Source organism: Ursus maritimus, unplaced genomic scaffold, assembly GCF_017311325.1.
Source record: "Ursus maritimus isolate PB19 unplaced genomic scaffold, ASM1731132v1 scaffold_7, whole genome shotgun sequence".
Classification (NCBI taxonomy): Eukaryota; Metazoa; Chordata; class Mammalia; order Carnivora; family Ursidae; genus Ursus; species Ursus maritimus.
Genome location: NW_024426885.1, coordinates 6,265,591 through 6,277,760, shown reverse-complemented (window position 1 = coordinate 6,277,760; position 12,170 = coordinate 6,265,591). Strand labels below are relative to the sequence as shown.

The 12,170-nt window shown below is 48.1% G+C and overlaps 1 protein-coding gene across 1 annotated transcript in view; it reads right to left on the bottom strand.

Moving 5' to 3' along the window:
- Positions 1 to 12,170, bottom strand: part of ADAM12 (ADAM metallopeptidase domain 12) — a 338,285-nt gene that overhangs the window by 89,466 nt on the left and 236,649 nt on the right. Inside the window, exon 6 of the mRNA XM_040624298.1 lies at positions 3,827 to 4,013. Coding sequence (XP_040480232.1) covers positions 3,827 to 4,013 — 187 coding nt within the window. The remainder of the gene's footprint in view (positions 1 to 3,826; positions 4,014 to 12,170) is intronic.

Below are 12,170 nucleotides of genomic sequence, written 5' to 3'. Positions count from 1 at the left end.
GCGTTAGGCATGCCTGCTGTGCTCAATGAGGTCACACGGTTCTGGCCCGTTCCTGATGTTCAGCTATGCTCGGCCTCTGCACAGGCCACATATTCCTAACGCTTCTCCTCCCCCCACCACTACTGTGTCTTCTACCAAACAAACAGGAGAGGCCGTCTAGAAATCGAAAGCCATAGCACTGGCCCATTTCAGAGCGGCTACGTTTGAGGACACACAACGGTGTCTGCCTGACCAGCTCAGCAGCCTGGGCGAACACGGCTTCCTACAGGAAGTACTGCCTTTTATATCTGACTCATAATTACCCACACTAATGGAGGGGAACGACAGCACAGAGAATCCCCAAAGAAAGGATAATTCAAACATAATTTACATCTGCCTTTGGGATGCATTATGTGCTTTTTCTCCCGTGGCGATTTCCCAAGCTTTCGCCTATATTGGCTCAGGCCAGTGTTAGAATTTGTCTGCGTTCTGGCCTGGCTCGTTGATGGAGAGGGAAGGAGTGTGGGAGTCGCAGGACAGCGGAGTGGCCAGGGCTCTGCGGGCTGGACTCAGCGAACCTGCAGAGGCCAGATCGGACTCCAAGGCCACGTGACTGCAGGTGCCCTTCCAGGCGTGACTTGGGTTCTCACTAAAATCTAACGTAGAGCCTTGTAAAAATGACAAACAATAGCTCAAGTCTCTATTATCGCCGGTGCACACCCTGAGTGCTGATTTATTCCTGCTGCTCTGTGAAGGGAAACGCAAATATCTGCAGAAAAATCTCAGCCTGCAAACCAATCTTTGCGCTGGTTAACGTTTAGCGGGGGCAGAAGATGCTGGCGGATGGCAGGTACGGTTGCCGCATTGCGGAAACAAGAGGAGCTAGCTGCAGCTACATTGATTTTTTTTGAGTCTAAAATCAGGCGGTGGGAGTGAGGCAGGTACGGGCGACGCTACCCCAAACCACGTGGTCTCCAATTCCAATCCCCAAGTCGTCCCCTTACTCGAAAATTATGTTTCGTATCGTTTTCATTATGTAGATGTACTTTATGTCATATTTTCTCTTCCACTAAAACAATCACAACTATTTCTAGAGAAAAATGTTGAGGACGGAGCTGTTGCCTTCCCTTTTCAACGGAAAGGTTCATTTGCACCCAATGTGCATTATTAACAAAGCAACGTTGTTATTCAGGCTTTGCGCTTTCCTGAGTCAGAATGACTGGAAATTACGGTGCCAGGCACAATTCTAGACAGCCAGCAGCTTAGTTAAAGAACTGAAATATGGCTGGCAAGCAGACGCCGAGCTCGCGCTTCTACATGCAACGGCAAACGTATTCGGGTGTCATTGAAACTGTCAAGTTATAAATCTCACAACGTGGGCAACGTGCATTCAACAAGGTGCTCAAAGCAAAGCGCCTTGAAAACAAAATGCAAATGTTCTCCTTGTTTATGACTGGAAGAGCTACAGCTTAATCACCTCTTCTCCCAGGTCCGGAATCGAAGGCGAGCATGTTTGAAGAGTAAAATAAACATGTCCTGGGACCATCGAGGCGGGTCTTTGTGATTTCAACTCTTCAATCTGTCCCTCTAAACTGGGTGGGGGGGAGGGTGAAAGGCAGGATGAAAACTCTCTTGAGCTGCTGTTCACATACGTGGGAGGATGTTTCAAGCTTTGCTCCCTGGGGTTCATTTCAGTCTCCACTACTGAGTATCAGTGCCAAGGTGGGTCACTGTCCCAGATGGGGGTTCTTCCCCTTCTGTGTGATGGGGAAGAAAGGACAAAGAGGTGGCAAGGCCCCACCATAGAAAATCCTGTGAGCATATTAAGAAAGAGGACAAAAGGGTCACTTAGGCAGAACACCAGAACAGGAAGAATGCACCCCATTGTTCATAGCAGCATTGTCCACAATAGCTAAACTGTGGAAGGAGCTGAGATGCCCTTCAATAGATAAATGGATTAAGAAGATGTGGTCCATATATACAATGGAATATTACTCAGCCATCAGAAAGGATGATTACCCAACATTTGCAGCAACATGGACGGGACTGGAGGAGATTATGCCAAGTGAAATAAGTCAAGCAGGGAAATACAATTATCATATGGTTTCACTCATATGTGGGACATAAGAAATAGCAGGAAGATTGGTAGGAGAAGGAGGGGAATAATGAAGGGGGGGTAAACAGAGGGGGAATGAACCACGAGAGACTATGGACTCTGGGAAACAAACTGAGGGTTTCAGAGGGTAGGAGGATGGGGGATTGAGTTAGGCCGGTGATGGGTATTAAGGAGGGCACGTATTGCATGGAGCACTGGGTGTTATACACAAACAATGAATCATGGAACACTACAACAAAAACTAAGGATGTACTGTACGGTGACATAACATAATAAAATAAAAATGAAAATGAAGGTTAGGAGAACACAATTCACAGATGTGAGGGAAATTTTACGAATGAGAAGAAATCATTTAGGATCATGTTTCCTGTTTGAACTCAGAAAAAAACGATGAGGAATGAACTAAGAGGAATAACATAGAGGTAATGTTGAATGTTAAGCGGCAGAACATTCCAAGTCAGGACAGAGAAAATGTGTTGTCTTTTAAGTGGAACCTTGAAGAACGTGTCCTTAAACCACCCAATGTTAGCACATTTGACATCATGTCTCTGAAATCCTGATTTCTTGTCAACAGAGGAACAGGAAAGCCAGAGATGAAAATCAGGAAATTGTTGGGAATTTCGTATCTGGTTGTACTCACTGAAATTCAGGGCCCCCAGCCAAATGTGGGTGCCCTTACTCCTTTTTAAGAGCGTTCTGCTGCTGGGGCACCTGGGTGGCTCAGTCGGCTCAGCCTTCAGCTCAGGTCATGATCCCAGGGTCCTGGGATGGAGTCCCACATCGGGCTCCCTGCTCAGTGGGGAGCCTGCGTCTTTTGCTCTATCTGCCCCTCCCCCCACTCATGCATGAGCATGCACACGCGCGCGCTCTCTCTCTCTCCTAAATAAATAAATAAATAAATAAATAAATAAAAATCTTGAAAAAAACCCAAAAGAGTGTTCTGCTGCGGCCTATGGCACCCACATAATACTGGATTGCACCAAAGGGTACTGGGGGCCCTGTGTCTCTGTCTGCTTAGCAGGGAGGGAGATCTGTGGCCCAGACTCCATCAGGTAATGACTCTTCCCACTTCTACAGCAGCGGGAGAGACCTCTGATGAGCAGAGCCAGGAGCAGGTGGCCAGCAAACCCAGTGCTTAGACCGTCTCGGGAAGGAAGGAAGGACAGGCACGGGCAGCACGGACTGGGGGAAGCAACACTCCTTAGCCACACTGCGTGGCTAACGCTCTGTTCACCGCTGCACAGGCACGCAGGCAAAGACTGGGGATGTTATGCAAATCACAACAAAGACCCTAACTGTAAAACAGACTTGCCAATGACGAGGCCTCCATATTGTCCTTCTCCTCCTGAGGAAGGAGAGCTGCCGAATGAACGGCAGGTAAGGGTCCCTTCTCGTCTTGTTTATCATCATGCGTGCAATGGTGGGGCACAACCCTGGGCCCACAGTAGCTTCTCACTGATGACGTAACGAATGGAAATGTTGTCGGTTTGTGAGCCAGACTTTCCCCAGCATAGGTTAATGAGTCTGAGGCCAACATTTGCAAAGCAATGGTGGAGGTTTTAGTATTTGGTGATGCTCTGGACACCTGGTATCAACGACTCCAGATAAACTGGGTGGCTCCATCCCCCAGACCCAACATCCAGACAGCAAATCTCCTCCAGATGTCCTAGCCCTGGGTGCGCCTAGCTAGAGCCCCCGCTCCCCAGAAGCATGACCTTGATGCCCCCCTACCCTTCTTGCCCATGTCTGGGAGGGTGGCGGGAGCCTGTTCTCTGCAGCGAGTGCAGACGTGCTGTGATGTGAGCCACAGGGTCCCCAGGTGCCCTTCAGGTTCTCCACCGGGAAGAGCTTGTACGCGTTCGTTTCATTTGTCATTGGTTCCAAGATAAAGGTGTTATTTTCAAACGTAATAAGTCCCCTGTTGAAAAAGAAATAAGAAAAAAAATATAATTTTTAAGGGTAGTTTCTTGTTTGCGGCCAAGGCTCTGTTCTTAACAAGAGAAGAGATAAAAGGAGAAAGGCCAATTTATTTATATTCTCAGGTTTTAATTGGGAAGGATATTTCTGAGCCATATGTTTGCATGGATTCATCTTGCAAATGTTTTGAAAACAAGTCTGGGAAATGTTTTGTCTCAAATATTTTACGGTAAAGAATAGACTGTGTTTAGCCTCAATGTTTTTTAAAAATTTTGATTTATAATTTTTTACTTCTCGAAGATATATTTCTGGGAAAAAGAGTTGAGAGATGTTTCATCTGCTTAGAAAGTAACTCTATGTGAATTAGCAGATGTGATTCAGAAGGGAAATCTTTTTTTTTTAAAGGAAAATTCTTGCATGTACATTATTCAGCCCAATCAACTACGTTTCCTAAATATTTGAAAGGATTCTGATATCAGGTTGAGTATAAACCTACACCTATTTATGGGAGCTGTGAAGAAAGGAGACAATGTAGGTGCACAGAGCATTAGAACTGCTTCTTGAAGGCTGAGCTCTGCCCCCTGCTCTAACTTGGTTAAAGGTGACTCGCTCCTCATAGGGGCCAAGACCACTGGGACACATCCCAGCCCTGAGGCTGGTGAGGTGGCCTTCAGAGTCTGGCAGTCTGGGTGTAAGTTCCAGCTTTGCGATCTTGACCTGTTTGAACCTTGGTTTCCTTACCTGGAAAATGGGATAATAGTACTTCTTTCTCAGGGCTGCTATGTCATCTAATTAAAACTTTCAGCCCTGTGGAGGCCATAAATCAGTGCTCAAATGCTAGTTGTCCTTTTTGTTATTAACAAGGGCAGGCCCATGGATTAGGCTTCTCTTTGCATGTCATTCCAAAGACTGACAATTTCAGGAAGGTCCTGTGCTTTGATGACACATCTGCCCACATACTGGCCATTCGTGACTCCCTGATATGAAATGGAGCAGTAATGTAATAAATATACTTCTGGGAATGACAATAAGAGAGAAAGAAACTTTTGTTTTTAACTTTTAGGTCTGGGAATGAAAGTACAAATTCTTTTAAAAAGCAGACAAATTTGCTAAACATTCCCCCTTGCAGAGACAGATGGTGGCATCAGGCCGCAGACCACAATGCGTGTCTGACCTTCTGGAGCAGGACAGAGCCCAGGCCAGGTTCCACTTCCCGAAGTGAGCAGCACTAACCTAGGGGTGTCAGCTTCCTTCAAGTGATAGGGAACATTGGCTTACATGATGGTTTTTCTTTCTCTCTTTTCTAGTGTGGGACAGTAAAGCACTTTAATTTAAAAGGCTCTTCTTGATATTGAAGGAAGGATTTTTTTTGGAGAAACGGCAATTTGAGTAATAGTAAACTGGCAGCTTTAAGACTTCCCACACAATAATGGACGCTTCTAGTGACCTCCATTCTTTAGCAAGGCAACCACAATCTCTCCACTAGAGAAATGCATCACATTTTCATGTGAGATTCATTGCACTGTAAGCGGACTTGTCTAACATAGTGAACCTTAACCTTTTTTGAGACATGAGCCCTTTTACACTCTCCTCTTAAAAATTCACATGTATGTATATCCACAATATTCTGCAGATAACGTCGGAAGATTCAGGACTATGGATGAGGTCCATGGGCTCCAGGTTTAGGGCAGTAGTTCTAACACATAACTTATATTGCATCAACCCAAGGATTTGAGTCTGCCTTCGTCCTTAAGAAGTAGCTGAAAAAGCTGGTTGCTCCATTGGTTTTCTTCAGAAAATCTGAACCTTCTTCCAAAAGGCGAACCTTGCAAAATGTCCCTTTGTCATTCATTATTGCTTATTTCAGCCACCCGCTCACGCCATGCTTATCGTTCCAAATTTAGCATATGTGCTGCGGAAGCAAGCACCATCCTGTTATCGATGGCCCACTTATAGGTGAGTACGTAGTCATTCTTAGATTTTAACAGTATGATGGAATTTCAGTACTCAAATAGTATGGAAGGAAGAGGTTTGAATGAGTCAAATGTGCATTTTGAACACAACTGGTGAGCAAATACTCACTACTCAACTCATTGCTGTTCAACTGGTTTACTCCACTAGTCCTTGTAATGAAGTTATAGACAAAGGGAAAGAGAAAGGTCAGGCCCGGGATACCTGCGCCTCAACTAACGTCTTCGCGTGTTTCCAGTAGATCGCACAGACACGACTTTGCCATCAACCCTGTCGGGGTGGCTTGTGTCTCTCTTCTTAAAAAGTTCTTTATGAAACAAAACTTAGATTTCTAAGTTTGGAATGGGTGACGGGATTTTTGTTTATTAAAGTTGATTTTAAATAACCTAAATTAAGAAAGGGTACTTAAAAATGACAGGCCAAGGGAATGTGAAAGACAAACGCACTTGAAGGGAAAATAAAGATTTGCTAAAAAACTGACTTTCCTGCCCTAAAACAAAGATGATACCGACATTTCATTTGATACCACAACATTTTCTATTTTGCATTAGAGTTAAGTAAGCTGGACACTCACGATAAAACATATCACCAAGTTCTAATCATGAGAAACAAATTACTGAAAAAGTTTTTCCACTTAATGGAAAATTTTTAGAAATTGTTACTTAGTCATAAAAATGTTCTCATATCTCCTTTTATCTTTTAAGTCATCCAAAGGCCAGATGTTGAGAAACTGGGGTGAAGGCTTTCCCTTTGCTCTAAACAATTGGCAGCCTGTAATACAGCTTAATTAAATAATTGCTTTGGACTGTCGTGGGTATAATTAATCATTTAGCCCTAGAGATTGCTGGAAACAACAGTGGACACAAAATTCAAGGATTCAGGGTTTCTGAGATGTACAATTTTGATGTTCTCACAGCCCTTGCTGGCCCCAAGCTAGATAAGCGAGTGTAATTTAAGCTGAATGTCCAAGATTTTTAGTTGTAAACTTGGAGTTGGAAGTATCTCGGAGTACGGAATTTAAACCCAGCAGACTTTGAAGCTGGGGTTCTTGCCTCTTGCCAGAGTGGGGCAGAAAAATGAAGACCCCGGGTACCTTCTCTAGGGGGAGGTTAGGAGGATTGGGGGGATACTGGAGAATACTGGACCGGCCATCATGGAAGGTAGTAAGTGGAGCATAGTGAATGGAGGAAGCAGAAGAGAAAGGGCTGGTTGGGGGTGATGAGGGCCACCCCTGATGGTGCTCTGCCTGGGCTGTGTCCCTTGTATTTGTCACCCGGTAGATCTGTACATGGTTGTAGCTCTGGCCATTTTCCCTGCTGTCAAGGGCACATGGGCACCTGGAGGCAGAGCGGGGACCTGGGTGCCCAAGCCCTGTACCTTTCAACCCTCCTGCTCTCCCGTTTCCCTCTAAGGCCCTTTTGAGAGGCGGCTGGGGCCCTGGACAAGGATAAGCATGATGGAGGAGAAAAAAACCAGAGACAATAGGCAGCCTTCCTTTAAATTTTAAAATCCTGTTATTTTTCCTTCAATAGAAACTTAGAGGAATCTATTAAAATTCTAAATTGACTTTGTTAGCTTTCAAAGTGAGAGCTCAGGAGGCCTGTGTTTCCTCGAGATAAATTTTTGTTTTCCTCAAAATTCAGTTTTTAATCTCCAAAGCCACGGTGCATCAGGCAATAACACGGCTTAATGCTGTTGTTCTTATTACGATTCTTCTTACTACTCCCGGGCAAGCAAGAGAGTAGCACATGGTTTTTGACTACCTGTAATAAGGTAATGATTAGAACATATGAATTATCCCGACTAGCTCCATGTTCAATTGCTAATTGAATTTTCTTGGAAAAAAAGACTTTTGGTCTCAATATCAGGCTGACAATCATAAGTGAGAAATGCGGTTGGCATGAAATTTAATTTCAGCTCTTTCCTGGCGGAGCCCATGGGTAAAAGCAATATCCCACCTCACCTACGCTGGATACGGCGATCGCAGTGATATTAGTGAACACGCGAGCACCGGAGGGCTTACTTTCAACAAGTAATTTCCATGGGAACTGCTCATGTATGATCAAGACAAATTTGCATTATCCCCTACTGCATGCAAAGCCCTGGGCGGGCTCCGGTAGAGCCCGCAAAGTCATCTCACCCATGGTTCCTGTTTCAAAAGTAATTCATACCCGGGTTTGGGAGGCATATGCCAAAAGAGGTAAGATGTTGAACTCTTATAAAAGATTTTAATAGTAGTTGTGACTGGCATATCAATAATAATAATAATAATAATAATAATAATAATAATAATAATAATGGCAGCTAGGATTTATGAAGACACCGCTCCCTGAACCAGGCTCCTTTTTCAAAGGAACATTTTATCGAGAAATGATTCAACATACCATTAAGTTCACTCTTAGAGCATGTAATTCAATTATTTTTAGTACAATGAGCTGCTCAAACATCACCACTGACTCTAGAACATTTTCATCACCCCCCCAAAACCACATCCCCATTATCAGTCACTCTGTAGGCTCTCCTATCCCATGAACCCGGTTTCTGAATCCTCTATTTTCTCTAATATTTACAGTGATCCTTTTAGAGCAGGTATCTTGAGCCGCTTTTACGAACAGGAAGCCAATGCTAAGAGCCCAGTGTCACTGTGGTGGGTGGAATAGTGTTGTGCAAAAGGATATGTCTGAGTCCCAGTCCTGGTACCTGTGAATGGAACCCTTTGAAAAAGGGTCTTTGCAGATGGGGTTTTGTTAAGGATCTCAACAGGAGCTCTTCCTGGATTGATGGTGGGCCCTAAATTCAATGACACGTGCCCTTAGAGAAAGAAGAGAACACAGAGACCTAGTGGGGAGGCCACGTGAAAGTGGCTGCAGAAACCAGTGATGGGCCGACCAGCCAGGGCAGAGCCAATAGTGGCCAGTAGCCGCCAGGAGTCAGGAGCGAGGCATGGGGTGGATCCTCTCTCCAACACTATGGACCCCTCGACTTTAGGCTCCCAGCCCCGAGAACTGTGCAAGAACACATTTCTGTGGCTCTCAGCCCAAGTGTGTGGTGGCTTGTTTTGGTGGCCCTAGGACATTCACACAGTCACCCAGCTGGTCAGCGGCACAGCCAGGACACCCCACGTGGACCTGGCCCCCGACCCGTGGGGGGCCTCGTCCGTGGCCATGCTGGGCAGTCAGCCCTCTCTCCTTGGTCACCGCTGAGTCCCGAATGCAAAGGCTGCCCACAGGCTGGGCGGTCAGCCTGGTGCTGACCGAGGGGGGTCATCCATGGCCTGTGTGAAATGGGGGGCCTCGAGGGGAGTTTTAGAGGATGAAAGGAACCTGAAGGGTGGGGAGCATGAAGTCCAGCTGAGTGGCCTTGAAGAAGCAAGAGCTGAGGAGAGAGGAAGGTCCAAGGGTGCAGACACACACACGTACACACACACACACACACACACACACACGCACACACACGAGGGTGTGGGCGGATGGACGGTGGGGGCCGCAGAAGGAAGGCGGGGCACAGGACTGGGGCTGTGTTCTCTGCCTTCATCCTTCACCTTGGCTTTGGCTTTGGCTGCACTGTGTCCTCACACACTCCATTCCACACCCTCGTGCAGACTAAAAGTGCATCTTGTTCACACTTCAAACTCCCGGCCGCCGCGACTCGCTCTTGCTGTCTCCTCTTCCCTTGGCCTTTCCCCACTCCCATCCCGGGAGCCTCCACAAATCCACAGGCTCCTTTAGTGTGACCGTGGGCCCCCAGCCCCCTGGCTTGTGGGATGCAAGCTGCTGGCAGGCCACGGCCGTGTTCTGTTCCTTGGTGTTTCCACCCAAAGGCCTTCACCGTCCCTGCCGCAGCCCCCTGGCTGGAATGACCTTCCGGGCCGATGCATAACCTGCAAGGTTCCGCTCAGCCAACCTCCAGGATTGCCCGGTATCCGGGTCCCGTCCCTGGTTCCTCTGGAGGTTTTGTGCACGCCCACGTCACAGCACTCGCCACATGGTACCAACATGGCATCTGCTTTACACACCCAGGACGTATTTTCCTCATTTGGTGTGGTTTTCCTGGCCCGGCACTAGGACTGGCATGATCAGTGGGTGATCAGTACGTGAGTAGGTTGCCAGTGAGCAGCTGCGGGAACAATGGAACAAGCGTGTGAGGGAGTGAGAGGCTCTGACTTGCAATCCGTAGGGAGCCATGTGGTTTTGCGTGCGGAGGGGTGGCAAGACTTCTGTTATGATCAAGCAGTGTTTTTGAAACACGACCTTCTGGAATGTGCAAGATGGCTGTGAAGGGAAGGGTGGAGGCAGGAAGCATGGGTGGGAGGCAATTAAAAAATCTTGGAGCAAAGGTTTGATCTAGGGTGGTGACGGGGAAATATGAACAAGAGACCTTTTACATGGAAGCACGAGAGGGGTCATCAAAGGTCACCAGAGGCCAAGGTTAGGAGCCAGAGATGGGCCAGACCTTTCATGGAAAAGAGGTAGGAGGGGAGCCCATCGGGGGACCAAGGAGTTTAAATTTGGACATTTTGGCGTTTTGGGGGAGAGCAAAGCAGGGGAGAGTTGACACTTGACCTTGGGCGACCTTCAGGATAGACACCAGTGCAGCCCTGCAGAGGGTGCAGATGAGCTGTGATCCCTGCACAGCCCACAGATGTTCCCACAGGACAACGGGATGAACGTCTCCACGGGAGGAGGAGACCGGGACAAGGAGAACCCTGGCCCGAGGTGGCAGGCACAGCCAGAGGGCTGGAGGGCAGGCAGCGTAGGCCAGCTCCTAGAAGCTGAGGGAGCGGAGGGTTTCCATGCAGAGCTCAAGGTCGAATTGACTTTACCTCATCTCTATGCCAATTTCTTCTTTAATATGACCTACTACACTTTAGAGATGTCTTAAAAATTTGGGCTGCCCAAGGGGCGCCTGGGTGGCTCATTCGGTGAAGCATCTGACTCTTGATTTCAGCTCAGGTCATGATCTCAGGGTTGTGAGATCGAGACCCACATCTGGCTCTGCATTCAGCACAGAGTCTGCTTGTCCCTCTCCCTCTGTTCCTCCCCCTGTTCTCTCTCTCTCAAATAAATAAATAAACTCTAAAAAACTTGGATTGGCAAAGATGGTCGTTGACCACTTGATGGCTTGGGGAGAGCATGCTGATTCCGCCGAGGTTGACTGAGCACCTGTAACATTCCAGGTTCTAGGTTGAGCCCAGCGCCACGCTGCCTGGAACTCACGGTCCAGCAGACAGGAAAGTGAATGCAGGGTCACCTCCGTGCGCCTGACTTTCTGGCCCATTAGACCACTTGGCGGCAGGCCATTTAGGTTGAGCTGTGAGATCTGAAGAAACCACATCCAGGGGGCAGAGTTAAGATGGTGGAGGAGTAGGGGACCCCTTTTTCAGCCGGTCCCCTGAGTCGAGTTGGATAGGTACCAGACCAGCCTGAACATCCACGGAATCAGCCTGAGACGCAGGAAGATACATCTGGATCTCTACAAATGAACATCTCCAGCGCTGAGTATTGAGGTACGAAGCGGGGAGCCATGAAACCGCACACAGATATGGGAAGATAAACGGAAGGGGGAGGGAGCCGCCGCGTTTGGGCACCAGGAAGCGGTAGCCACCTGCACGGGGGAGCGGGCAGACTCGTGGACCGGCACCCGCGAGAGAGCAGACTGAGACCGTGAGCCGGGAGTGCGCGCCACCAGACTGAAACGGAGCTACAGTGTGCTCACTGGAACCAGACTGAGACCGGGGAGCTCCGGGAGCGCACGGGGGCTGCTGGTGGCTGGCAGTGTTAGAAACACAAAGGACAGAGACGCGCCGGCCCTGGAAATGAGGGCTGGGACGCCGGGTGTGGGGCGCACAACCCGGGACGCTGTAGGGTTGAGCAGCACCAACAGAAACAGAGTTAAAGTGGCCAGAACATCAGTGGAGAACGGTCTGCAATCCCTCTGTTCTGAGACAGAGGCTGAGATTCGGCTGCTGCTGCTCTGACTCTCAGAAAAGGCACAGCAAACCGCCAGGGAAAGCCGCCAGAGAACAAAAGCCTGGAAATACCGGCTCAGAGAGTGCCCATCCCCATCCCCCCTCGCAGGGGACGCGGAGACTCTACCCAAACAGGGTTGCCTGAGTATCGGCGCGGCAGGCCCCTCCCCCAGAAGGCAGGCTGAAAAATCAAGAAGCCCACATCCCTAAGATCCCTAT